Source organism: Prionailurus viverrinus, chromosome D3, assembly GCF_022837055.1.
Source record: "Prionailurus viverrinus isolate Anna chromosome D3, UM_Priviv_1.0, whole genome shotgun sequence".
Lineage (NCBI taxonomy): Eukaryota > Metazoa > Chordata > Mammalia > Carnivora > Felidae > Prionailurus > Prionailurus viverrinus.
Genome location: NC_062572.1, coordinates 9319381 through 9347230, shown reverse-complemented (window position 1 = coordinate 9347230; position 27850 = coordinate 9319381). Strand labels below are relative to the sequence as shown.

Here is a 27850-nt window from a genome sequence, read left to right as displayed (position 1 = left end):
GCTTCCTTTGCCCTCTTGGACCTGTTCTAGCCTCCTTGGCCTTCTTACTTTTTTAAGAGTCATGAGCAAGTATACATAACATGAAATTCACCGTTTTAACCATTTTGAAGTATACAATTCAGTGACATTTAGTACATTCACAGTATTGTGCAACCCTTAGCACTAATTCCAGAACACTGTCATCACCCCAAAAGGAAACCTGTCCCCATTAAGCAGTCACGCCTTTTCCCCCTCCCCCAGCCCTTGGCAACCACTAATCTGCTTTCTGTCCGTGGGGATTTGCATATCCTGGATATTTCATATCACTGGAATCACACATAATGTATGTCCTGTTGTGTCTGGCTTCTTTCACTTAGCAAACTGTTTTTTTTTTTTTATTTTAAAAAAAAATTTTTTTTTTCAACGTTTATTTATTTTTGGGACAGAGAGAGACAGAGCATGAACGGGCGAGGGGCAGAGAGAGAGGGAGACACAGAAACGGAAACAGGCTCCAGGCTCTGAGCCATCAGCCCAGAGCCCGACGCGGGGCTCGAACTCACGGACCGCGAGATCGTGACCTGGCTGAAGTCGGACGCTTAACCGACTGTGCCACCCAGGCGCCCCTAGCAAACTGTTTTGAGGTTCATCTAGGTTTGTTTTTATGGTTAAATAATATTCCATTTTACGGATATGTCATAAATGTTTTCCCATTCATCTGCTGATAGACATTTGGGTTGTTTTCACCTTTGGTTGTTGTGAATAGCCCTGCTGTGAATATGTGCACATGCGTTTCTGTTTGAGCACCTGTTTTCAGTTCTTTGGAGTATATATTACCTAGGAGTGAAATGGCCGGGCCATGGGGTAACTCTAGGTTTAACTTCCCCTCTCCATAGGTGGTGGCACATACTCAGATGCTCAGTCATAGCTGACCTCACCTGCAGGTGCCCCTGGGCAGGGCCCACATCAGTTCTACCTTTGCAAGCCCCTGGTGGCTCCTGTAGGGGATCAGTGTGTGCCTTTGGTACTGAATTTTTCATGGGGAGAAAGGCTGCTCAAGGGCCGGCCATCAAGCGTGGATGTCTCAAGAATTCCAAAATCTGGGCTCCTGCCCTTGGGCCTGAGTCAGTTAAGTTCAGTCCTGGTTGTTAAACTCCTACTGTGAGCCTGGCACAGCAGGGTGAGTGCAGGGCTGGGCAGTGTGCAGAGTGAGGGCCTGACAGAGCGGTCAGGGCCTGGATCGTTCTTACACACGCACACATACACTGGGAATATTCCAGGGGCTGAGGCCACAGAAGTGAACAAACAAACAAGGTCTGACCCTTACGATGCAGAGTAACACGTGCTCTCAAGGAGAGACACAGCCTAGGGCCAAGGGCAAGAGCCCTTGGTTTGAATCCCTGCTTGGCCACCTGTTGCTTCTGAGATTCAGTTACCCCTTCGTAAAATGGGGCCAGTGGTACCTCAGAAGGTTGATATAAGATGACAGTGGGACACTGTGTGAAAGGAACCTGGCACAGAGCAAATGCTCTGAAGAGGCAGTTCCCACAACTACCATTATTCGATAGAAGGAAGTTCAAACCCTAGAAGCACCTAGAGGGACAAGCTGGCTTGTCAGGGAGCCTGGAAGGGCATTCTGGGTACGGGAAGAGAGTCGGCGAAAGTGCTGTATTTTAGTCACCACAAATCTTCCCCAGAAGACTCTGCCCAGGACTAGGCATACAGCAGGTGTCCACTAGGCACTGGGGGGATGGGAGGGGGCTGTGAAATTGGGAGTGTGCCACAGCAGTCAAACTTTGACTTGGCATGCCTCAGGCCATTACCTTCTCCACAACTCTAGGAGGTAGACCAGGGTTCTGCAAAGACAGCCCTTGGACCAAATCTGGCCCACTGCCTGTTCTGTTTATGAAGTTTTACTGGAATATAGCCACACCCACTCATTTACATATGTTTTATGGCTTTTTTTTTTTTTTAACAGTGTTTAGTAGCTGTAACAGAAAGCCTACAAAGGCTGAAATATTTACTCTCTGGCCCTTTACCAAAAAAAAAAAAAAAAAAAAAAAAAAGAGAGAGAGAGAGAGAGAAGGTAATCTTGCTGAACTTTGAGGTGAATCCTCCTCATTTATTCCTTAGACAAGTATCCCTAAACCTGACTCTTCTCTGCTTAATTTTCCTCCTAATCTTTCTCACCATGTGAAATACTATATATTTAACATTTCTTGGTTGACAGTCAGTCTCTCCTCTATAAGGTCAGTGCCACGAGGGCAAAGATTTTTGTCTGTTTTGCTCCTGGCTGTGTCCCCAGTGCCTATGACAGTTCTGGGCTTGAAGCTCAATGAACACCTTTAGATGGCTACCAAGAGCTTTCAAGTGCACATTTGCTTCTCCCCATGGAGACCTTCTACCTCGCCTGCCAGAGGTAACCACCATGATGAATTTTGTTCATCATTTTCTTGATTTTAAACATTTTTATCACAATATATGTATACCTAAACTATATTTTTAGCTTTTCTAGTCTTTTGACTTGTCTTATCTGGTGCTGAGACAGTGCTGTATTCATATCCTGTTTCCCTCTACCCCTGGGCACAGAGTAGATTTTCCAGGCTCCTTTGCAACTGGGTGTGGCCATATGAATGAGTTTTGGCCAATGACAAGTGGCTGTGGAAGTGATGCGGGCCGCTTCTGAGCCTGGACCCATAAACCTCAGTATGACCCTCCACATTTTTTCTTTGCCTGTTGGCAAGTTGTCAACAGTCACTGTGACTCTGGATGTCATGTGTTGAAGATGGACCACCACAGCTGGGTTGCCCGAGTGACTCCATGGAGCATCCTCTCCAACTTCCCACCCTTCAAATATATTAAGCTTCTGGGATTTCGGGTTGGTTTGTTTCTGCAGCGACGTACCCATAACCCATCCTACATCTAAAACGATGAAGTTGAGTTCCTTGCCCCCCGACACCTCCAAAGGTGGCCAAGATTGGCTGCTGAAGATCCACAGCCTGTTTTTTCATTATGGACATCCCGCGAAGGCCTTATCAGTACCTTTAGGGCCAAGGAGCTCGGGGTGCCTCTTCCACGAAGTGTGGAGGTCTCGCCGCGGCTGCCCGCTGGGGTCGAAGCTGGGGGGCTGCAGTCTGTCGTCTAGGCCGCGCGCTGCCTCAAACACAGGCACAGGGTCTGCACACACAGAGAGAGGAGCACGGGAGTGGTGGGGGCCCTGAGGGCTGAGGGCTGCCCAGGCTAAGCCCGCAGGGCCTGGGGGGTCCCTCTCAGGATGCTGGCGTGGAGGGGACCATGCACAAGAGCCTTCTGGAGTTGCTCTGATGGCTTAGGAGACCAATGTAGAATTTCTGCTTTATGAGGGAGCCGTCTACTTCAGGTACCCTTTCAGTGGAGCGTGTGCCATCCCCAGGGGCATGCGTGTCCTGCCCACCTGGAATACTACTAACGATGATAACTGTCACAGCAAGTGCATTTTCTGGATTCCATGGTGCCATCTGTGGCGGCCATGCGACTGTCTTGCATACCTCCAACCACAGGAGGTCATTAAACGAGGACCTCACTCTGAAATCCATCGTGAGGCCAGTCTTCTAGGACAAGGCCTGCAGGCAGCCAGGATGGGGCCGACTCCTGAGGGCCACGGGACTGCTCTGAGCACCAAGGACTCCCCCAGGGCCTGCTCAGCTCTGCACAGACTGCTCAGGCTGTCCTGTGTGGATGCTGCCACCCAGTTCCCTGCCTCTCCTTCCTCTGACACTTCTCCCACCTCCCTCCCCATTTTTCTCCAGCTGTGTTTCCTCAATACCATCCACCTACCTACCTATCTAATCCTTGGGGGTACCTCTCAGTGCACCTGGACCAACACACCACCATTTGTTGCATGTGAGGTTGACTGAACAATGGCTTTTCTGGGGGTGAAATACATCCCTGGATGTAAGATACCCCCCAATTTCTCAATAGCTAAAAGATGAGGAATGTGTAGGTCCTTCTGCCTGGAATTGTTTCCCTCCCCACCCTGTCATCTAGGAAGCACTTCCTCTTCCTTCAGATCTAGACGCCAGCACTTCCTCCACGTGACTTTCCCCACTCCCCACCCTCGGCAGGTACTACAAACACCTGGGTAATGCCGGAGGTTGGTGTGGCATCTTCTAGGCTACAAAGCTGTTCACGGGCATGGGTTCCCGTGATGCTCCCAGCATCCCCCGGAGGCTGGCTTGGATCCAACTCATTTTCACAGATGAGGAAACCAGCTCAGAGAAGCCAGGTGAGTTGAAGGGCAGAGGTGAGTTTCAAGTCTGGGTCTCTTTCTCAGATGCCGCAAAGGCTTCCTGTCCCAGAGATGTGGACATTTCCAACCCAGCAGCCCAGGTGGGTATTCATGGGGGCCCAGGAAAGCCAGAGCCTCTTTGCCCCAGACAAAGGGGCCTGGGTCTGGTCCACAGTCCTTTCAAATGCCCTCTCTCTTGCTGTTCACTCTCCTGGAGTCTCCTGCCACCACCCGCTCAGCCACTGTTCTCTGCTGGGGTGCAGCAGGATTAAGAGCATGGATCCTGGGTCCTGGTCTAATCCGTACTTGCTTTTTAGGATTGCTGGGTGACTCCGGCAAGCAACCCTACCTCTCTGTGCCTCACCATAAAAGTTCCGACCTCATGGGGTGCCTGGGTGGCTCAGTCGGTTAAGCATCCGACTTCAACTTAGGTCACGATCTCACGGTCCGTGAGTTCGAGCCCCGCGTTGGGCTCTGGGCTGATGGCTCGGAGCCTGGAGCCTGCTTCCGATTCTGTGTCTCCCTCTCTCTCTGCCCCTCCCCTGCTCACACACTATCTCTCTTAAAAATAAACATTAAAGGGGCACCTGGGTGGCTCAGTCGGTTAAGCGTCCGACTTCAACTCAGGTCACGATCTCACGGTCCATGAGTTCGAGCCCCGCGTTGGGCTCTGGGCTGATGGCTCAGAGCCTGGAGCCTGCTTCCGATTCTGTGTCTCCCTCTCTCTCTGCCCCTCCCCCATTCATGCTCTGTCTCTCTCTGTCTCAAAAATAAATAAACGTTAAAAAAACAATTAAAAAAAAAGTTCTAACCTCATAAGGCTGGGATGAGAATCCATGCACATAAGGTGCTCAACACAGCGACTGGCATTTGGTCATCTTGGAACAAATAGAAGCCCTGGCTATTCCTGTCTTTCTGAGCTCCAGTCACACTGGCTTTCTCTTAGTCCCTCAAATGTACCTCCCTACTGTGGAGTCTTTGTACAAGAAAGAGCCTCTGCCAGGAACACCCTGTCCTCCCTTTTAACCTCTTTCAGCTAGTTAATGCTTAATCACCTTTCATATTGCAACTCAAATGCCACTTCTTCCAGGAAGCCTGCCTTGACCAGTCATTCCTCCAATATGAGCTCTCTCAGCTGCCTGCGCCTTTCCTTCACAGTTCTCATTTTAGTTACACTTCTCATTGATTAGCAAGTCCACCTAATTATCACCCACTGGACTGCAAACTCCACAAGGGAGGACTGGGACTGCATCTGATTTTGCTCCCCTCTGGACCCCTCGTGGGTGAACGAAGTCTGCCACGCAACCTGACCCAATAAACATCTGCTGATGGAAGAAACGGGGCAGTGCCTATACATAGGAGCCTTCAGGTCCGGCTGGAACAAGGTCGCCTCTGCGTTTTATCCCTCTCCCTCACCCCCTCCCACCCCTGTTTGCTTAGGTGGCGGGAGGCTCTGACAATGGGCGTTTGTGCCGAGGTAAGCAGGTGCGCGGGAACGCTGCCGTCTTTCCTCTGTCAGCACTCCCCCCACGCCCCATCATTAGGCAGGGCCTGCTCAGCGGGGTATGCCATTATGTCTCCCCGGGCTGATGTAATTATACATTGACATAATTAACCCAGCAAGCGCATTAGGCAGGCCAGCTAAAAATTCATCTATAATTATTTGTTGTGTGCATGCTAATGAGTCCATCTGCACTGCCTTTGTACAACACGGACAAATTAATTTACAAGTCTGGATTTTTTAATAAGTTCAAGAAAATGCTTCCTATTGTGTCCTGGTTTTTCAGAAAGGAAGAGAAAGGCGACAAGCACTTGCCGAGGTCAGGGAAGTTAGATAAACACGGGAGGGTGCAGCTCCGAGCGGGCCATGGAGGGCTCACTCTGGTTCCAAGAAGATGGAAAAGATCCAGCTCGTGGCTCGGGGGCCTGCTGGCCACGAGCCTGCCCAAGCCAAACAATTACACTTGGGTGATAAAGGGTATCATCCGCCCCATTTCCAGGGATCAGGTATTGACACTTCATTCTGCTCGGGGGCCCTGTGGGTCACTCCTTGCTGCTTTGCGCACTCCATCCAGGGGAAGCTGACCTCAGGTGGGCCCCTGGAGGAGAGGCTAGAGGACCAGGGTTGGCTGGATCCCCATTCAACACATCTTCAGCAGATTTTAAGGCTCTGGCTTTTTGCCTTTGTTTGCTGGTACAAGGTAGAACATAGTGGTTAAGCTCACAGAATCTGAAGCCCAGCTCTGGGTCCAAATCCCAAGGAGCCTTGAGCCCTGTTTCCCCACTAATAAAGTGGAAAAATACAACAGTTCCTAATTCCTTGGAATTACTTTTGGGAAGATTCTGGCTCCAAATTGGCCAGTAACTTTGGACAGTTAGTCAACCTCTCAGAGCCTCCATTTTCTATTTTCTCATCTGTAAAATGGGGCCACGTGTGTAGGGTGTGGTTGTGATGTTTGGAAGAGAGAACGTAGATAGATTTTCAGTGCTAGGTGCATAGCTGGGCTTGGTAAATGTGACAAGGCTGCTGCTATTACCTGAGAGGAGGCAGCACGCCTGGTCTTGTGACCTGGAGGTCAGCTGTCTGCATGGTAAATGCTCTGTGGAGTCTCGGGACTGGCAGGGCCTCATATGTTCTTATCAGCCCCTGGGAGATGCAGAATCCAATAATCCTCCTTTAAACTGTCCTCTGGGACCCAAAAATTCCATCATGGAAAGTCATACTGGGGAGGGACTGAAAGGGTCCAACGCTCCCCACCCCAGGGCACAGAGGGGCTAAAGTGGGGGTCCTGTGACTTCCCTGAAGTTGGCCAGCGAGTTGGTGGCAGGACTGGGACAGGCCCTTGGGCCTCCTCTTCCCACACTTCCTTTCTGGTTCCCAGTTTGAGGGGAGAAAGTGGCAGGGGGTATCAGGCTGTGACCGCATCTAACAACCAAAGCACTCTGCATGCATTAGAATTCCTTCAAACTTCACCACAGCACTATGTTCCCATTTTAGACAGGGAAGCTGAGGCACAGGGGGCAGGGTGAAGTCATTTCCCCAAGGTGAGGCCCAGTAAGGTAGATGCTGCTATTCCCCATTTTTCAGACAAGAAAATAAAGGCCCAGAGAAGAGATGCCATGTGCCAAAGGTCACCTAGCTCAGAAGTGGCAGAGGTGGGATTTGAGCTCAGGGTACCAGGCCATTCTTTGTAGTAAGTAGGCCAAACTGCCTTGAGGCAGGGCATGGGAAGTTTCTACTTCTAGCCAGGAGCATGAGGCTGAGGGCTCTATTCGTCTTTTTCTTTTGTTTCTCTCTTCCTTTCTTTCTAGAGAGAAAGAGTGTGCATACGAATGGGGGAGAGGGGCAGAGGGAGAGAGAGAGAGAGAGAGACAGAAAGAATCTTAAGTAGGCTCCACGCTCATTGCACAGCCCGATGCAGGGCTGGATCCCATGATCCTGGGATCATGACCTGAGCTGAAATCAAGAGTTGGACACTCAGCTGACTGAGCCATCCAGGCGCCCCTGAGGGCTCTGTTCTTGGCTTTGCTGTTGGCTTGCTGTGTGACCTTAACTAAAGCACCAGAGGTCTCTGGGTTCTTCGCTGCTCAAATTCCTATTACCTGTGTTTCAACACCGTATATCAATCAGACAGGGATGGAGTCCTGCTGAAGTGAGTGCTTTTGGCCCTGGGCTTATCCCTTAGAGCTAGGATCTACAGGCAGAAAGATAATTTCAAACATCTTCACAGGTTAACTTGACATAAGAGGTATGAATGTTGTGAATTCCCAAAGCAGCCTCAGACAAAGGGAGAGGGGGCCAGGCTGGGAGGCTGAGGATCAGCCTGCTGTGACATCTACAGAGAAAGCCACTTAGGCACGGTGTGTCTCAGTTTCCCCGTCAGTAAAATGGGGATAACAGGATCTACGGTAGAGGCCGTGCAGGGATTCCGGGAGCACGCCGAGCCCCATGACAATGCCTGGCCCCCGGCAGGCTGAGTGAGTGCTGCCTTTATGCTTATAATTATGACTTGTGGCAGCCGTGGAAACCTCCTGCAAGAAGCTGGTGACATACCACGTGCTGCACTTGCCATCTGCTGTGGCATCAGCTCAGAGGCCATGCTTGCCTGGGGCTGCTCCCCTCAACTGGGCCCGACAGGGGTTGCAGAGCTAGGCCACTCCTGCTGATGCCGGAACAGGCAACTCTTGTATCGTGGACTGAACTGTGTCTCCCCAAATCCACGTGTTGAAGCCCTAACCCCTGATGTGGCTGTACCTGGAGACAGGGCCTTTAAGGAGGTAATTAGGGTTGAGTGAGGACATAAAGTTGGAGCTCTAATCCCACAGGGCGGTGTCCTTATGTGGAGAGGAAGACACCAGAGCGCTCTTTCTCTCTGCATGTGCACAGACCAAAAGCCACGTGAAGACAGCAAAGGCAGTCATCTGCAACCAGGAGGAGAGCTCTCACCAGAAGGCAGCTCTGTTGGCACCTTGATCTTGGACTTCCGGCCACCAGAACTGTGAGAAATACATTTCTTTTGTCTAGGCCACTTGGTCTGTGGTATCATTACAGCAGCCTGAGCAGACTAGTACATCTTGCTTTGGGGCTGCCTGTCAGCCTAGCTGGGACTTTCTTTGAGGTTCCTCCCACCAAGCCTCCTTCCTCCCCTCCCCTCCAGGTTCAGATCAGCACTGCCATCTAAAGGCTCTCCCTGCCTCCTCCTCCTCCTCTTCTTCATCCTACATAGGCATCTCCCCCATTACCTCTTGCATATCTAATGCCATCTTAGCATCGGTCTGCTTCCATGGGACCCAAACCAATATGTGACTACTCTTTCTACTCTTGGACCCTTGGTTTTCCCATCTGTCAAATGGGAACAGCCACAGTGCCTCCCCTGTGGAGCTGCTGCTAGAATCTGCAGAGCCTGTGGATGTGAACTGAAGCCCACAGTATGGTGCTGGCATTGTCCAGTGATGAGTCTGGAGTGGGCAGAGCTCACGGGGTGGGGGTGGGGTACATACAAGTCCATGTACAGGCTTCACTCGGCACGAGCTTGTTGAGCATCTGTGGGGGGCACGGTGATGCCTTGTCTGTGTATAACTGATATCCCAGTCACAAGGATATGGATGGGGATTTATCCTAAGGACAGTGGAAAGTGACATGTTCCATGTGCCTTTTTCAAAGGCTCATCCAAGCTGCTGTGTGAAAAATCAGCTGTAGAGGGAGCCAGAGGGGAGGCAACTGTGAAGGTCCAAGCAGCTGAGATCAGGGAGGTGGCGGAAGGGGGGAGAGTGTTCAGATTCCAGAGGCAGACGGGAGGAACTGATAGTTCTTCCTATCAGGGTACTAGGTTGAATAGTGTCCCCTCCAAATTCATGTCCATCCAGAACTTTGGAACTTGACCTTATTTAAAGACTTTATGTTCTAAGTAATCTCTACACCCAAAATGGGGATCAAACTTTCAACTCCAAGATCAAGAGTCGTGTGCTCTACTGACTGAACCAGCCAGGTGCCCCTTGAACTTGACCTTATTTAGAATAGGGTCTTTGCAGAAGAACTCAAGTTAAGATGAGGTCCACTGGGTTAGGGTTGTCTAATCCAATAACTGGTGTCCTCCAAAGAAAAGACGACAGAGAGAGAGACACACAGAGAAGACGGAGGCAGGGATTGAAGTGAAGCGTCTACCAGCCCAGGGTGGCCTGCTACCACCAGAAGTAGGAGAGACAAGTGGAACAGATTCTCCCTCAGAGTCTCCAGAAGGAACTGACCCTGCCAACAATTTTGGACTTCTGGCCTCCAGAACTGAGAGTGTACATTTCCGTGGCTTTACTACATAGTCTGTGGTGATTTGGTATGGCAGCCCCAGAAAACTAATACATCATGCTCTGGAGGACAGAAATCCCAAGTCTGTTGACAGAACTGTGCTCTCTCCATCTGTTCCATGCCTTTCTCCCAGCTTCTGGTGTTGCTGGTAATCCTTGGCTTGTAGTTCCTTGGCTTTGGCTCTGTCATCATGTGGCCTTCTCCTCTGTGTCTCTTTCTCTCCTCTTCTAAGGACACCAGCATACTGGATTAGGGTCCACCTAACGACCCCTTCTTAACTTGATTATATCTGCAAAGTCCCTGTTTCTAAATAAGGTCACATTCATGGGTACCAGAGGTTAAGACCTCCACATGTCTTTTTGGGGCACACAATTCAGCCCATAATACATGGTAACTGACTGGATACCAACTGTGAGAGAGTCAGGACTGAGGGGCTGCCCAGACTCCAAGTCCCAAAGGAAGGAAGTCCTCACTCAAGTCTAAATGTAGTACTTCCCTCCTGCTGTACCCATTTCACCTGGCACCCAGGGAACAAGCCCATTGTGTAAGAGGAAGCAGCAGCTCCTGGGCTCTCACTCTCCTGCGGGTTTATCCGCCCCAACTGTGGAGGCATTGGGCTATGGCTTCAGGAGGATCTGTGTCTGAAAAGCACACAGCAATGATGGTGTCATACTTCCCTGGGCATCTCCTACCCTTTATTTCCTCCCTGCTGGTGCATAGTGGGAATTCTTAGATTTTACGGTGTGTGGGAAACCCATTTCTTCCCACCTCCCCGATCTGGGAGAAATCACAGAGCCCTGAGCTGTACTGCTGGGGGTTGAGTTAGGGAGGAAAAAAATTACTAGCATCCAGACGACTGGAAGATTGCCAAATTACACGTAGGTAAAAGGCTTGGCTGTGGTGGCTGGCAAATCCAAGGGTTTCCCGCTTACTTTATCCAACAGCATGGTTCGATCCATCAGCTAAATGTCACTGGCTGCTCTTACAAACACAAATTGAAAGAGAGAGAAGTGACAACAGATCTTTAAAATGTTTGGAAGAGGTTCCTCAGAGAACCTGACAGTCGCGGGGAACTGGGGGCATCTTGCTTTCATTCCTCAGTCTTCTCTTTCCCCTTGGGGCCCTGCTATGGCTTTTCACATAGTAGGTGCTCAGTAAATGCAGGTTTTTTTCAGCTTCTAAGTTTGTGGTTATTTACTATAGCAACAACAGGAAACGAATAGTTTCTAATGCAGCCATATATTCATAACTACATTTTTTGGAAAGATTATTTGAGAGACACAGAGCACGTGAGCGGGGGAGGGGCAGAGAGAGAGAGAGAGAGAGAGAGAGAGAGAGAGACAGAATCCCAAGCAGGCTCCACACTGCCAGAGCAGAAACGTGAGGTCATGACCGGAACTGAAGTCAGGAGCTGGATGCTTAACCGACTGAGCCGCCCAGGCGCCCCTCACCAGTACATTTTTACTGAGCACCTACTATGTGTCAGACACTATTACTTCACTTGCCAATTGTTTTCTGAGCATATGCTGTCTGCCAGGGAAGTTTCTGAGCCCTGGAGATAGAGCAGTGAATAAGAGGGAATTTCTGCCTTCCTGGGGTTGACGTTCTAGAGAGGAGAGATGGACAAAGGACAAATAAACCAATGGCAGTAAGTGGGTAGAGAAGAAAAATAAGGCAGGGTCAGGGCAGAGAGTGGCCTGACATGTGTGGTGGGGGAATGGTGCTAACTGAGGCAGGCTGGTCAGGGAAGGCTTCTTGAAGGAGTGGACGTTTGAACAGAACCTCGAAGGGAATGAGGAAGCACCGGGAGATACAGGCCCCATTAGTCTGAGAAAGGGTAGTAGACCCTTATGACCAGCTGCCCCCTGCCCCAGTTACTTTCCTAGAAACACAACTTAGCTCGACCTTCACAACAACTGACCCATTTTACAGATGAGAATGTGGGGCTGAGAGAGGCTGGCAATGTCTGGGGACTTTCGGTGCCAGCTTCACCCCCCTTCCCTGTAGGCTGGTCTGCGTGTTGCTGCCGAGGGTGGTAGGTGGGTTCAGAGCAGGCTCTGGCTCTCCAAACACTAGTTTCTGGTCTTTGTTCCCCAAATTCCAGCTACCATCAATCCTGGAATGGGTGGGGCACCCATATCTGGGAAGCTAGGACATGGGGTAGACAAGACGCCCTGCCAGTATCTTTAGTCAGAAGCTCCAGGGAACTGATTATTTCCTCACCTCTCCACTCACGTATGCCAGGCGCTTTACATATATTTACATCTCATTTAATCATCAAAACAATCACCTGAGGGATGCTTATATCCCCATATTCCAGATGAAAAAACTGAGGCCTAGTAAGGTCACCAAGCTAGAAAAAGGCGGAGCTGAATTTGAACCTAGTGCAATCCAAATGCCAGGCACTGGCATACTCACTTCACAACTGCTGCATCCACCTGCCCCTAAAAGATTACCAACCTAACATTCGTCCTTATGCGACTCAGAATTTTTAATTTTTTTTTAATTAAAAAAAATTTTTTTAAGAGAGAGAATGAGTAGGGGAGAGGGGCAGAGGGAGAATCTTTTTTTTAATGTTTGTTTTTGAGAGAGACAGAGACAGAGACAGAGACAGAGACAGAGTGTGAGCAGAGGAGAAGCAGAGAGAGAGGGAGACAGAATCAGAAGCAAGTTCCAGGCTCCGAGCTGTCAGCACAGAGCCTCACGCGGGGCTTGAACTCAATGAACTGTGAGATCATGACCTGAGCCAAAGTCAGACACTTAACCAACTGAGCCACTGAGGTGCCCCAAGAATCTTTTTAAAAAATGTTTATTTATTTTTGAGGGGGGGGGGGTGGGCAGAGATAGAGGGAGACAGAGGATCCGAAGCAGAGAGCCTGATGAAGGGCTCGAACCCACGAACCGTGAGATCATGACCTGAGCCAAACCTAGATGCTTAATTGAGCCACCCAGGCGTCCAGAGAGACAGAATCTCAAGCAAGCTTCACGTTCAGTATGGAGCCTGACACGGGGCTTGATCCCACGACCCTGGGATCATGACCTGAGCCAAAATCAAGAGTCGGACACCTAACCGACAGACTAAACCATCCAGGCGCTCCTGTAACTCAGTGTTTTTTAACTTAAAAATACTTTAAAGGAATACCCTGTTACATTATTGTAAACATAATTGGGACCCTGCATCATAACCTGGAGGTGCTTTAAATCATAAAAAATAAACATAAAGAGGGGGCGCCTGGCTGGCTCAGTCAGAAAAGCATGCAACTCTTGATCTCGGGGTCATGAGTTCTCTATACCCACGCTGGGTATAGAGATTACTAAAAATAAATAAATAAACAGATAAAAACTTAAAAAAATAAACACATAGAAAACAAACAAGAAAACTGATGTTGTTAAATTCTAGTTAGATGCCATTTCTACCCAAGGCCGTGAGCCCAAGGCTGGATCTCCCTTGGTTAAAAGGGGAGATTCACAGGCATTCCATAGGTGTTTAAGATGCTCTGGCACCTGACGAAAACTTCATCTAGAAGGAAGTAGGAAGGTGACAGCTGGCACGCTATGTGTTCAAAGTTTCAGTGCTGTGCCAGGTACACCGAAGCTGCTCCCTATGTCAAGCGACCTCACCTGGGGAAGCACTGGGTCCCACCCAGCCCCCAATCTCCAAAGCGACCTGTGTCCCCCTCTCTGGCATCTGGCAAGCCTCATACCCTGGTGTCCGGGAAAGTGACAAAACATCCCCACAACTCCTCCTTTGGAGCCAGAGAGCCCCGGTTTCTGCCGGGCTCAGCACTTCCACCCGAGACCTTTCAGCCAAGACACGCAGCTGCCCAGAGCCGGGCCGGGACTCCCCACTTCACTCCTGCGACATACAGACAGTCGATATATAGATGAGGGCAGCGGCATTGGGAATCAAACGGCCCTAGATCCAACCTGAATGAAAAAGCCCAAAACAGGGGACCCAGAATCAGAAATGTTTGACTACAACAAGTCTTTTGGATTAATTGAGCACGCTGGCAGACACAGAAGATCAAATGTGAACCATCCGAGGGGGCAGGTCCTGCCGGGCGTGCAGGGAGGGGGAACGTCGTCAGGAAGTGGAGTGCCTTTGTCTTACAGCCATCAACCTGCTCTTTATGCATAAACTGCTTAATAGAATGACTAATTCATTTTGGTTACATTGGATCTAACCCCTTAGAGAATACTGTCAACGGATCTGTAATATTTTAATACCACACCAGGCTTTCCAAAGGCGTTGTCGAAGGAGATGGTTAAAACATCATCTATTCCATCTTCTACCACTAGCTGATGCTGTTGGTGTTTTTTCGGAAAGTGTCTATGGGGTTGGCGGGGGGGAGAGCCGGGGAGATAGGAAAAGCTGTCTCATTCCTCCCACTGTGTCCATCTGAAGGAAAGTGGCATTCGGAGCTTTTTTTAGGAAAGCTGGAGCCGCGAAGGCTGTCCGAGAGGCTGTTTAGAAACACATATATGCAGAAGTATGCGTGTGCCCCTCCAAAATATCTTTGAGACAGAAGCCTTCTCCCATCTGGGCCCAGGCTCTGGGCGCCTGCATGGGTGGGAGGCTCAGGCTATTGGCGGCAGCAGCGAGACTAACTTTGATCCTTTAATCTTAACTCTTCCATAGCAGATGGGGCGTAGGACCCTTACACGAAGCCGTGAGCCATGTGTCCGCCCACCCCCTCTTCCCTCCACCGGCTGCTTTGGGGGTCTTCTGGCTTAAGCATGGACAGAGGGGCTGGAGAAGGTCTTCCTTCTTGGCACGGGGTGGTGGTGGTAATCACAACACTACCAACATAACTGCAGTTACTGTTTACTGAGCACTTACTAGGTGCCAGACACTCACAGGACTTTTACACTCTTCACCATGCTTAATCCTGTCAGAGGTACCAGGAGGTAAGTGTGCTTCTCCAGAACAGGAGACAGGCTGAGAGGTAGAACCAGTTACTCAAGCAAGGTCACCCAGCCAGGAGCAGCAGAGCTAGGACTCAAAGCCATTCCCATTAGAATAAAAACAAAGTTCCCATATCCTGAGTTTCACAAATTCTAGACAGGCAGGGATAGTGTGTATTTTTGTTTGTTTGTTTGTTTGTTTTTTGTGCCCACCTCCTCCCAGGGACAGTGTGTTTTGCTTAACACTGTGCTCCTGGTCGTGAGTGGAGTGCCTGGCAAACAGTAGGTGCTCAATGAATTGCATGGGGCTACTACTCTGTGCCAGGCGCCATGCTAAGGGCTCTCCATTCTCTCCAAATGCATCAACTGGCCTATAATTAGATAAGATCATTATCCATATTTTACAAATGAGGAAACAGAGGATCAAGTGCAGTATGAAATGGGAGGCACAGAACGGGGGATTGGTCCTGCTCTGTAGGCGGGTCCGTCAGCCTGGAGTCCTGCTGGTGCTCCTCCTCACATCACTCTGTTCCCTGAATTCGGAGCTCTGTGACTCCGTTTCCCCTCAGTGAAAGTACCAGGATTTGGAGCCCGGGGCCAGAAGAACAAGGAGTTCTTGGCCACTGGGGGTTAACTTGTTCCTCTTTCGGGTAACACATTGCATTTCAGCAAAGGGTTCACCCTCTTAGTCTAGAACCTCCCAATCTACTGGCAACAAAGACACTTGGCTGTTTGTCACTCTCTTTGGAGGTCAAACCTCCAATGGTTTTGTCCAAATCCTTTTAATTTTTATTATTTTTAGTTTAGAGAGAGAGAGAGAGCATGAGCAGAGAAGAGGGGCAGAGGAAGGAGACAGAGAATCTTAAGCAGGCTCCGTGCTCAGTGCTGAGCCTGATGCAGGGCTTGCTCCCATGACCCTGGGATCATGACCTGAGCCGAAATGAAGAGTCAGATGCTCAACCTACTGAACCACCCAGGCAGCCCATCAATTTTTAAATTAAACCTCAGCTGGCTTAGGAGCCAAGCGTCAGGATTTAGGCTCTACCACTCTCTGCTGTGTGACCTTGGGTAAAGTCTCTGAGCCTACATTTTCTCAGCTACACAATGGGACAGGACGGTGGTCCCTACTGCCAAGGGGGCTTTGGGGATCATGAACTTGTTTCTGTTGGGGGCTGGGCTCACTGTCTGACACACAGGAAGCACCCGAGAAACAGCCACACAATGATGGTAGTTTATGCTTTAGAACCAAGTTCAAAGAGTGTCTTCTTTGGCTGTCCTGCCTTGGACCCCTTTTTCTGCTGGGTGTTCTGGCCATCTGTCTTTGGGTTATGCTGTCCCTGCCAGATTTCGGGTGTCTGAGGGCAGAGGAAGCTTCAAGCTTGAATTCCCATAGGGCTCAGCACTAGAAGGTGCTCAGAGAGTGAACTGGTGAAAAGCCACAGCTGAAATGCCTGTCTTTCCTTCTGAAAGGGAACAGCCACGTATCGAGCACCTACTGGGTACCAGCGTCATGCCAGATGCTTCCATTTAATCTTCTTCTAGTCTTTAGTTACCAGGAGTAGTGAAAGTCAGACAGGTGGCCGTGGGGAGAGAGCACTTCTGACAGAGGAAGTGGCAAGGGCCAAGGTGTGGCAGGAGATGGTGGGGTAATACCTTCTAAAGTTAACTACCATTTTAGGGAAAATCTGGCCTTGTTCCCTACCGGATCAAGTGAGCAGAGGCATATTCAGGGAGAAAGGGAAGGAAGTGAGAGCAAGCAGAAACAACAGTTTCTCATTACATTAAAATCCTTGTTTCCTATATTTGTGAAAGTGGCTTATCCACTAGATGGCGGTAGAACAAGTCATTTAGGACAAATGCACAGCTAAAATCTTAACCTCCTTCACTACTTCCATCAACCTATATTTCAGATGGTTCAAATTCATATTTTTAAAAATTAAGATCACAAAAGTACTAAAAAAGCCCCTATAACCTTTAATCAAGAAGGGGTTTTAAAAGAATGACATGAAATCCAGAAGCCATAAAGCAAAGGTTTGGTAAGATTCCCTGCTTTCTGCAAATATTTTTTGAATGCCTGCTATGTATCATATACAAGAGATTACAAACAAAAGGCAAACTAGGGGGGAAAGATAGGAGACATGTTTATCAGGACAAAGGTTATTATCCCTAATATACAAAGAGTGTCTACAAATCATTAAGAAAATGATCTGATAGAAAAATGGGTTGCATGTACATGAATGGGTGATTCACAAAAGAATATGAGTGGTTCATAACATATGAAAAGATACTTAGTGTAACTAATAAATGAATGAGCACAAAATAAATCAAAAAGGAGAAAAAAATTCTTATTCTTTCTGATCACTGATCCTGGGTTTGTGGTCAATGCGTGGCTATGATATATTTTCCTTCCCAAGTTTTCTTCCTTGTCCTCAGAACTACAGCACAGTACCAGTAAGCTGTGCATTCCAGAGCACCCTAAATGCCCAGTGTTGGAGAGGGGGTCCAGTAAGTTACAGCACAGTCACGCAAGAGACCATTACACACGATGAACCAAAGCTACCCAGGACTTTTAATAACACAGGGAAATACAGATGCTCATGTTGGTTTAGTAAAAGGAAGGACGATTCAAAATGGTACAAGCAGAATGAACGACCGTTTTGAAAAAATACGCAGGGAAAAGATCAGAAAGAAGAGGTGTTCCCACTGCTTCTCCAGTAGGTAGTTTGCCTTCTTTCTACCTTTCCGTATTTTCTGAAGTTGACAGTTGTGCATATGTGGCTTTTATAATTGGGGAGCATTTTTTTAAAACCCTAAACACCATAAAACATTTTCCTATTCCAGACTTAGTAACTCTGTTGCCTAAACTGCTCACCTCATGTCCTCGATAAATGACAGAGCCTTGAGATTATCAGCAAAGACCTGTGATCCATGTAACTTACATTCTGATGCCAGCTTTACAATGGGCTGGTTATTAAACCCTGCCAAATGCTTTCATGCCTAGCATGGTGAATCCTATGTCAAATGGTGAGTAGGTTCTAGTATTATCTTTCTGCTAAAGACATAGAAATCAGAGCTCAGAGAGGTGTGGGCCCTTGCCCAAGGTCACACAGCTCAAAACCACCAAGCTGGGAGTCCTACCCAGCTGTGTGTGACCCTGCAGCTTGAGCACCTAAGCTGACCAGACTTGCCTCCTGAAAGAAGCAGCAGGGAGAGAAACGCCTGTCAGGAGCTGCCATCTCCTGCACTGGATTTTTAAAAACCAAAGTAAAGCAGAAAAAACATTTTGGGGCACTCACCTCTCTCTTCTTATCTCTTCAGCAGTGTTCCTCTGCCTGCCCTCTTACTTGCTCTCTCCTTGTTTCCTTTTTTTTTCATTTTTTTCTTTCTTTCCTTTTTTTTTCCTTTTCCTTTTAACTAATCACTCAGTTAACAAGTTAGCTTTGTGAAGCTCAGGTCGGTACCTAGTGACTGTGAGCGTGATAAAGAAATCAGCCGCCACCGATACAGAAGTCAGAAAGGTTTAAATCAAATCATCCTCCACAACAATGACATTAATTATGCTTTTAACACGTTTTACTGCTTTTTTTCTCACTTCACGCCACATCTGTGTGAACAATATCCAAAAGATTTACGGTTTTCTTTCGTAATTACAGACATACAGGCTGCACACTTATCAAAATACTTGCTGAGCAATCACGCCATATCGCATTCTCTGCCAAAGATTTGTGTTGGCAGCAGTCATTCAAAACAAAAATGTTGAATCAGGACTTGTGTGGCTTTGGAGGGGGGTGGAAAGTATTTCGACAAATAATTTGCCTGTCAAGAAATATAAAAACAGGAGAGTGTGCATCCTGGCAAATTTTCTAGGAGTGTTATTTTTCTGGAGGGGGTTGGAGCAGTGTGTGTGTGGGGGGTGGGGGATAGCGAGCAGGGAAGCTCCGAGCACCAAAAACACATCTGACATTTGGTTCTTGTGTCTGAGGATAAAATTTAATGAGAACAAAAATATGTCTTCCTAATTCCCCTAAGAAATCATTAAAACATTTTGTTATTCTTAAATGTCTCGAAAATGAATTAGAGCCCCTAAAGGGGCCGTTCGAACGGTATGTCTCCATCAGTTAAGGCTCCTTTTCTCCAACTCAGTGACAGCTAGGGACGTGCGTCTCCCCCGCCTCTCCACTTCTGGGGAGCAGACTTGGGAAATTAGACGCGTGGAGTCAGCACCAGACTTGGAACGACCCTTTGGGGAGAGGGCAAGAGGGCATGAGGGCCTTCTGGAAAGCTCCGCACCAGTCCTGGGACCTCTCACAGTCCCTGGCTGGCACTGTGGCCCTGTGATTGTGTAAAGTGAACCCCGGAATTAACGGCTCTTTGACAAGCAAGGGCCATAGCCTCTCCTCGCCCTCAAGCACTAGACTTGCTGGTGCTCCCCGAGGTTTGCCACTAGCGATGATCATTCAAGCGATGATGTGGTCACCACTGCCACCGGAATGCAAGCTCCCTGAAGGCCGGATTTGCATCTGCAGGCTCATGGCTAGGTCTGCAGTGTCTAGCAAGTACCAGGCACACGGCAGGTACTTGATAAATGCTGAGTAAATCAACATGTGACAGGCAGAGGGCTTTAGTTGAAAAGGCACCTTTACATTCAAATGCCTCTTCCCCTCCCCCATTTCTATATCTGAGTCTTATTTCTAATTCATTCAACAATTATTAAGTACTTACTAGGTACCAGATTCTGGGTATACAAACTCAGCATGACTCAGTCCCAGGCTTAGAGAATTTCACTTCTAGGGAAGCCAGACACATACATGATGATGAGAATAGCTCAGTCTCCAATTTCTACAAGAAGAGGCTGAGATTCAGAAGGCGAATTAATTTGTCTACAGTCACCCAGCGAGTAAGTGGTCCAGGTAGGATTCCACCCTGAGTCTAGCCCGGAGCCTGGAAAACAGGCCTGTCTCAGTGCTGCCCTTGATGCTACAGGGGAGGTATATGAGGCCCAGAGGATGAGCCTTGTGTGGGAACTCCTGGGAGACATCTGTGGGGTCTGCTGTGGGTTACTCTCCAAAGTCATTAGTCACGGAGCCTGTGGGACCTTAAAGACTGAAGAATGATGGAAATTAAGAGGGTTTATTTTCCCATGATTTTTCCAGATACCTTTGATGAGAGCAGAGACATAAGCAAAGTGCCTGCCACGAATGGGGCCTCTCAGCCACATGCCTGGTATGGTCCTCAGTGAGGGTGACACCTGCTGGGGCTGTGGACATGGCTGTCTAGGCCTCTTGCCCCACAGCCATGTCCCCATAGTGGGTGTAGAGCCCTAAGGGCCGTATGGTCCAGCCTCAGCCATTCTTGCTGCTGAAACATCCTCATTGAGAAGACCCACGCAGCATTCTGCTCTCCTGGGACTAGAGGGCAGGACCAGGGCAAGGAGGGTGTTTGTAGTATGCACATGCCTCTACATGAATGATGGCCCCCAACATATATCCATGCCCTAAAGCCTGGAGCCTGTGAATGTGACCTTATTTGGGAAAAGGATCTTTGTAGATGTAATTAAGTTAAGGATCTTGGTAGAAGATCATCCTGGATTACCTGGGTGGGCCCTAAATCCAATGACCAGTGTCCTTATAAGAGAAAGGAGCTGAAGGTTTGGGACCCAGACATATGGAGGAGGGGCCATGTGAAGACAGAGGCACAAACTGGAATGATATGGCCACAAGCCAAGGGACATCTGGAGCTTCAAGAAGCTGGAAGAGGTTAAGGAAGAGCCCCTCCCCTAGAGGGACCTTAATTTTGGATTTCTGGCTTCCAGAACTATGAGACAATAAATATCTGTTGTTTGAAGTCCCCCACTTGTTACAGTAGCCTCAGTAAATGAACACAGACTCCCTTGTGTAGGCAAGTTGTCACACAGAGCAGACATTCTGGAAATATTTGTTGAATGTGCTGAGACCTGAGCCTCGCTGCTCCTCGGGCATCAGACTCAACCTCTTTGTACCCCAGTGAAGGGGGACTGGTTGACCTGTTTCCTTGGGGCTTGTAACACACAGAGGGCAGAACAATCTCTTTTCCAGGTAAGTGCTTGCTGACTGTCTGTCTATCTATCTATCTATCTATCTATCTATCTATCTATCTATCTAAGACAGAGAGGGGAGGGAGAGAGAGAGAGAGAGAGAGAGAGAGAGCAAGCAGGGGAGGGGCAAAGAGAGGGGGAGAGAATCTTAAGCAAGCTGCATGCTCAGTGCTCAGTGCACAGCAAGATGTGGGGCTTGATCCCATGACTGTGAGATCATGACCTGAGCCAAAGCCAAGAGTCAGATGCTTAACTGACTGACCCACCCAGGCACCCCAGGGGGAGTACTTTTTAAACTCTGACATGTTCACAGGGCTCGGGGAGCTTGTGAAAATGCAGAAGCTGACTGGGGCCTGAGGTGCTGGATTTCCAACCAGCTTGCAGGGGGACCACACTTTGAGTAAACAGGCTGAAGGATTCCCTCTTCTCCTAGACCATGGGACATGAGGGACAGCCTCAAGTCAGCACTGCTGTGTCAGTTGCCTAGGGCTGCCGTGAAAAAGTGCCACCAACTGGGTGGCTGGAAGCAGCAGGTATTTACTCTTTCACAGCTCTGGAGGCCAGAAGTCTGAAATTGAGGTGTCAACGGGGCCCTGCTCCCACTGAAGGGCCACAGGGGAGGATCCTTCTCGCCTCTTCCAGTTCCTAGTGGCCTCAAGAATTCCTGGACTTGGGGCCACATCACTCCAACCTGTACCTCTGTCTACACCTGGCTTTCTTCCCTTGTCTCTCTGTGTCTTCTCTTCCTCCTATAAGGACGCTAGTCATATCCAGATGGTCTCATCTCAAGATCCTTAACTAATTACATATGCAAAGACCCTGCTTCCAAATATGATCATATTCTGAAGTTCAGGGTGGACGTAAATTTTGAGAGGACACTACTCAAGCTACTGTGGTTGCCCACGACAGATGGAGTGAGGGACCTTCTCACCCCACGAACACAAAGATTCCACAAACGACCTTGACCTCGGGTAGAAATGATTTTGTCTTATCCATGGCTTGGCTTAGTTGGGATTTCATTTTCTTCTTCATAAACCCCAGCCCCAATCACCAGATAGTACGGATTCCTGGGGCTGTGTGGAGGGGCCCGGAAAGGCCTGGGGGGCTGTCTGGGTGGAGGGAGTTAGCACAGAGAGTCCCCTCCCAGACCCACTGTTGTTAAGCAAATCACTACAATTCTATGGGCTTCCTTTTCTGAGTCAAGGAATGAGAAGGTGGCATAGGATGGGCCATTTTGGAAAAGGGAAACGTTTACAGAAATGTATCTGTATGTCTTAGGTGAACAGCTCAATGTTCTTAAACTGCTCACTGCTCTGTGATTGACACTGAGATCAAGAAACAGCATCTCTGGCCCCCAGAGGCCCCTGATAGGAACTATCGCCCTCTTCCAACAGAAATCACTCTCTTGACTTCTAACAGTACAGGTTAATTTTTTTAGTTGAGGTGAACTTTCTAGAACATACAATTTACCATTTTAAAGTGAACAACTCAGTGGCCACTGGACATTCACGATGCTGTGCAACCACCACCTCTATCTAGTTCTAGAACATTTTTATCCCCCCAAAAGGAGGCCCCATACCCACAGTCACCCCCGCCTCCGCCCCAGCCCCTGGTAACCACCAATCTGAGATCTGTCTCTAACAGATTTGCCCAATTATGACATCCCGTATGTGTGGAATCTCACATTATGTGACCTTGTGTCTGGCTTCTTTCACCGAACGTCATGTTTTTGAGGGTCATCCACGGTATAGCAGGTGTCAGGGCTTTGTTCCTTTTTATGGCTAACTCCTATTCCACTGTATGGATGAACCAGTTCAGCTAGTCACCCGCTGAGGCACACTTGGGTGGTTTCCCCTCTTCATATTTTATGTAATAGAGTCACACAAGTACGGGTTCTTTTGGGTTTGGCTGTCGCTGAACAGCAAGTTTTTGAGGTTGGGGAAACATTTTGAGGTCTTTCCTCTGGCACCCTCTGTCCTTCGTGGCAATGGGATGGGGGTTCTGGCAGTCAAGACATGTGGCTCCCCAAGAAGGTCCAGGTGGGAGATCTAGCTCCCTGGCTAATACTGGAAGGTGGTGGGGGAAGGTGGAGGAGTGTGTGGGGACATGTCACGCCAGACTGTGGGCCGTCTCACCCCTACAAGCCTCACCTGTGCAGGGCCTAGCCTAACCCAGGCATCTTGGCCTGTTCTTAGATCCCACTGACGGGAGGTCCCTGTGTAATGACCTAACGGCTGGCTGTTCCTTGTCATGAATTATTCAGTTAATGGAAGCCAAGTGTTTCTTACCTGGTGCTTCAATTAATTGCTTGTAAACGCTCAGGAAAGCTGCCTCGGCCTCCTGACTTCTCTTACTAAGGGCCACCACCTTTGGAAACAAGAGAAAGAGTCATGTGTAATCATGGCATCTGAGTCTAGAAGAAAATAGGATCATTTTCTGTATCTGCAAACATGGGATGGGGAGGAGGAGGGGAAATGAAAGTCAAAAGTGTAGAGATTAGAAAGTCCAGGTTCAAGGGTGCCTGGGTAGCGCAGTTGGTTAAGCATCTGACTCTTGATCTCACCTCAGGTCATGATCTCACAGTATGTGAGTTCGAGCCCCGCACTGGGATCTGCCCTAACAGGGTGGAGCCTGCTTGGGATTGTGTCTCTCCTTCTCTCTGCCCCTCCCCAGCTTGGGCTCTCTCTCTCTCTCTCTCTCTCAAAATAAATAAAGACACTTAAAAAATAAAAAAAAGAAAGTCCACATTCAAATCCTGGCCGTACTGGATCCTAGCTGTATGACCTTGGGCACATCACTGGCCCTCTCTGATCCTCAGTTTCCTCAGCTGGAAAATGGGTGAAAACTAGAACCTCCTATAAATAGGCCTCCCAGGCCTCTTATGGGGACTGAATGAAGCTGCATGTTAAGTGTTTAGCACAGGGCCTGCAACAGAGTATTTTACTAACAGCTATTATTATTATCGCTGTTATTAAAGGGTAATGCTGGAGATTCAAATATGACACACGTTCTGGGGGAAAGTGTGACACATCTGGGGAACATTCCTAGCTACTGAGAATTAAAGAGAAATTGTTAAAGCTCTCATAAGATGGCAAATAGCTCAACGCATGCTTCCTGACTGATGAAAACACAAATGGCTGAATGACCCAGTGGTGAAGAGTTCATTCATGCATTTGTTCTCTTGCTCACAGACTTTCTTCACTCTGCCGGTGAGGTTCCATAAGATGAATTTCAGCAAGACATTTCTGGGACATAGTGCCATCTCATCCCTCTCTGTTCCTGGCTACGAATTCTGAGCTCTGGCCTCACAGTGGCCTTGATGCTGGCTCTTGGTAGCCAGTCCCCTTGGCATAGTCCTGGGCCATCCCAGCACATGGCTAGAGCGAGCTCCTTATCCACAGGCCGCCATCCCTACATCCTTGGGAATATTCAGGGCTGGGTATCCCCCTTTGGACTGGAACATCCTTATTCTCTGATACTGATATACCTCTCCCTCTGGGGCCAACTTCTTCAATGATGAATCTATGGGGAATATCCACTTGTACATCACCCTCTTGCAAAGTTGCGCTTTTCTTCTGAATCCCAGTGATGTCATTTGGAGGAGTGTCTGTGATCAAATTCCTTCCCTCGATGTGAGCTCTGTGAGTACATTGTCTGGTGCACAGAAGGTACTCAACAGAATTTGCTGAATGAACAAATCTAAGCGGGTTGCACCAACTCAAGGTCCTGCCTGTGATGCCATCCTGGAAATGAGAGGGGCCGATTCTGAGACAGTTCATTCAAAGAAGTGGCCAACTAAGGCACAGGCCTTGGGATCAGGTCACCTGGGTTCAAATTCCAGCCCCACTACTTACTGTCTTTGTGTCCTGGAGCAGGTAGGTCATTTCAATCCCTACGTCTCTACTTCCTCCTCTGTAAAATGAGGATAATAACATCACAGCCTCCCTTGCTGGAGGATCAAATGACTTAACACATGTAACGCCCTTTGTAAAACTCATGGGATGCATTAAGTCGCATATATGTCACCTCTTGGTATGACCGACCCCTTCCTTCTTGCCTGTTAATGGGGACAGGTTCTGTCCAGCGCCGGGTGATCAGCCTCAGGTGCACTTATCTGGTGTGATACAAAGACCACCTGAGAAGGCCCTGCCTCCACACACAGCACACTGGGAAGAATTCAAAAACCACAGAGGTTCCCCTAAAGCTTCCAATATGGCAGCCAGAAATCACATGTGGCTACTGAGTACTCGAAATGTGGCCAAGTCCAAATTGAGATGTGGTGTGAGTGCCAAATACACACAGGGTTTCAAAGACTTAGTAGAAATAATAAAAAAAAAAATGTACAACAGCTCACCGGCATTTTTTATATTGATTACATGTTGAAGTGATGACATTTTGGATATTCTGGGTCAAATAAAATTTTTTATTAAAATTCATTTCACCTGTTTCCTTGTACTTGTTTTTCAATGAAGGTACTATAACATGTAAAAGTACATCCATGGATCACGTTATATTTCTATTGACAGCATAGCTTGAAGGTTTTACAAGGTCCACAGATAATTCATTATTTAAGAGGTAGAGGGAAATGTATGGTTCATGTTGAGTAAATGATTTTGTTTTATTATTTTTTTATAAGTGTTATTTTTTTAAATGTTTATTTATTTTTGAGAGGGAGAGTGCAAGCAGGGGAGGGGCACAGAGAAGGGGACAGAAGATCCAGAGTGGGCTCTACACTCACAGGAGCAAGCCTGATGTGCAGCTCAAACTCACAAACCGTGAGATCATGACCTGAACCAAAGTCAGATGCCCAACTGACCGAGCCACCCAGGCGCCCTGAGCAAATGATTTCAAAAAGGTCAGTATCAAAAGTTCCTTAAGTCTCTTGCTGTTATTCTGAGAACAGCCTCCAGTATTTTTAATTTTTAATTTTTAATGTTTTATTTTAATTTGAGAGACAGAGAGAGAGAGAGAGAGAGAGAGAGAGAGAGAGAGAGAGAGAGAGAGAATCTGAAGCAGGCTCCAGGCTCTGAACTGTCAGCATGGAGCCTGATGTGAGCTGTGAACTCACAAACTGTGACATCATGACCTGAGCTGAAGTCAGATGCTCAACCAACTGAACCACTCAGGTGCCCCTAGTCTCTGGTCTTTTAAATTCCAGAGTGAATGACAGTCTTTCATTCATTCAGCAAACATTTCCTGAGCACCTGCTATGTGCCAAGCACCGTGGGCTGAGAACTCAGTGATGAATAAGATGATGTGAGACCCTCATGGGACTCACAGTCCAGTGGGGAGATTGACATCAAAGCAGATTCTCCAGATAACTCATTAACTACAAGTGCTAAATGCTACAAGTGCTAAATGTACAAGGGGGCTTTGAGAGTGTGTAAGTGGGGAGGGTGACCCCACTTTGAGAGGGGTGACCCAGTTTGGTGGGTGGAACATTAGGAACTGTCTCCTGGAAAAGAAAAGGCAATGGTAAACATAAAGAATGTTCCAGAATCTAGGAAAGGTAGAAAATCTACCAAGTGCAGGTAGATTTTAGTTTTTGCTGAGATGGACAAGACACAGTTTCTGTTCTGGGAACTCAGAGCTAAGTGGGAGACACAGCTACACCCAAGGGGAACCATAATAAGAGAGGAGGTGATGCAAACGCTGGAGTCTCTGATGTGATGAGGGAACAATTAATTCAGAGTTTGGGGGGGGGCATCCTTGATGGGCTAATAAAATAATAATAAAATTATAACATTCAGCGTTTACCATGTCCCAGATGCTCTTACTATCCCAATCACCTCTCCCCACGGACACACCAATCATTGAAGGTCATTATCCCCACTATGCAGATGAGGAAACTGAGGATCAGAGACACTGAATAACTTGCCAAAGATCACCCAGTAGGTAAATGGCAGAGCAGGATTCATGCCAGGTCTGGGGGTTCAAATTCCTACTCTGAATCCAGATGCTGGCCCCTTTCTCCTGGATAGAAAAACCCTCAGCCAGTGGGGATAGTCACTCAGACCCCACGTGCAATCTTATGACATCATCTATGGCTGTACCAAGACACGGACTGCTGTGCTGCTGATCTGCAGCCCAGGAAAAGCCATGAGAAATGGAAGCAATTCATCTCCTGATCCCTAGATGGAAAATTATCAGAGATCAGACCGCAAAGTCTGAATGCTTCATTTTACAGTCATCCATGCTGAGCATGTGTGGTGAATGGGGTTTGGGGAAAAGCATAAGAATGTTCCACTGACTTCTAAAAAGGAACTCTGGCAGGGGTGAGGCAAGTGCCAGAAGATTCCTTTCATGTTTCCCTGTCCTTGCCTATAGTAACCTCTGCTTTCTGCTCATGGTGCTTATCAGTTTGTAAGGGAGTGTTATTTATCTGTGTGACTGTCTCCTTATACTATTGGTCTGCCCATTAGAGCTACACTGTCCAATATAGTAGCCACTAGCACATGTGGTGACCGAGCACTTTGAAATGTGACTATTCCAAATTCAGATGGGCTTAAGTGTAAAATATGGGATTTCCAAGTCATAGGATGAACAAAGGTTGTAAAATATCTAATTTTTTATACCCATTTTATGTTAAAATGATGACATTGTACATACTGGGTTAAGTAAAATATATTATTAAAATTAAATTCACCTGTTTCTTTTTACTTTTTAATGTAGCTATTCAAAAATTTAGATTACATATGGGGCTTGCATTACATTTCTACTGGACAGTGTTGGTCTAAATCAAGGGGTGGTAAACTATGGTCCTTAGTCCGATTCTGGCCCTTCACCTGTTTGTGTAAATAAAGTTTTATTGGATTACAGTTGCAGC

General features: G+C 48.0%; 1 protein-coding gene across 5 annotated transcripts in view; it reads right to left on the bottom strand.

The window, feature by feature from the left end:
- CUX2 (cut like homeobox 2) overlaps window positions 1-27850 on the bottom strand; it is a 320122-nt gene that overhangs the window by 37471 nt on the left and 254801 nt on the right. For all 5 annotated transcript variants that reach the window (XM_047828240.1, XM_047828239.1, XM_047828236.1 and 2 more), the window contains 2 exons: window positions 23313-23391; window positions 3019-3153 (listed from right to left, as the gene is read on the bottom strand). In XM_047828240.1, coding sequence (XP_047684196.1) covers window positions 3019-3153; window positions 23313-23391 — 214 coding nt within the window. The remainder of the gene's footprint in view (window positions 1-3018; window positions 3154-23312; window positions 23392-27850) is intronic.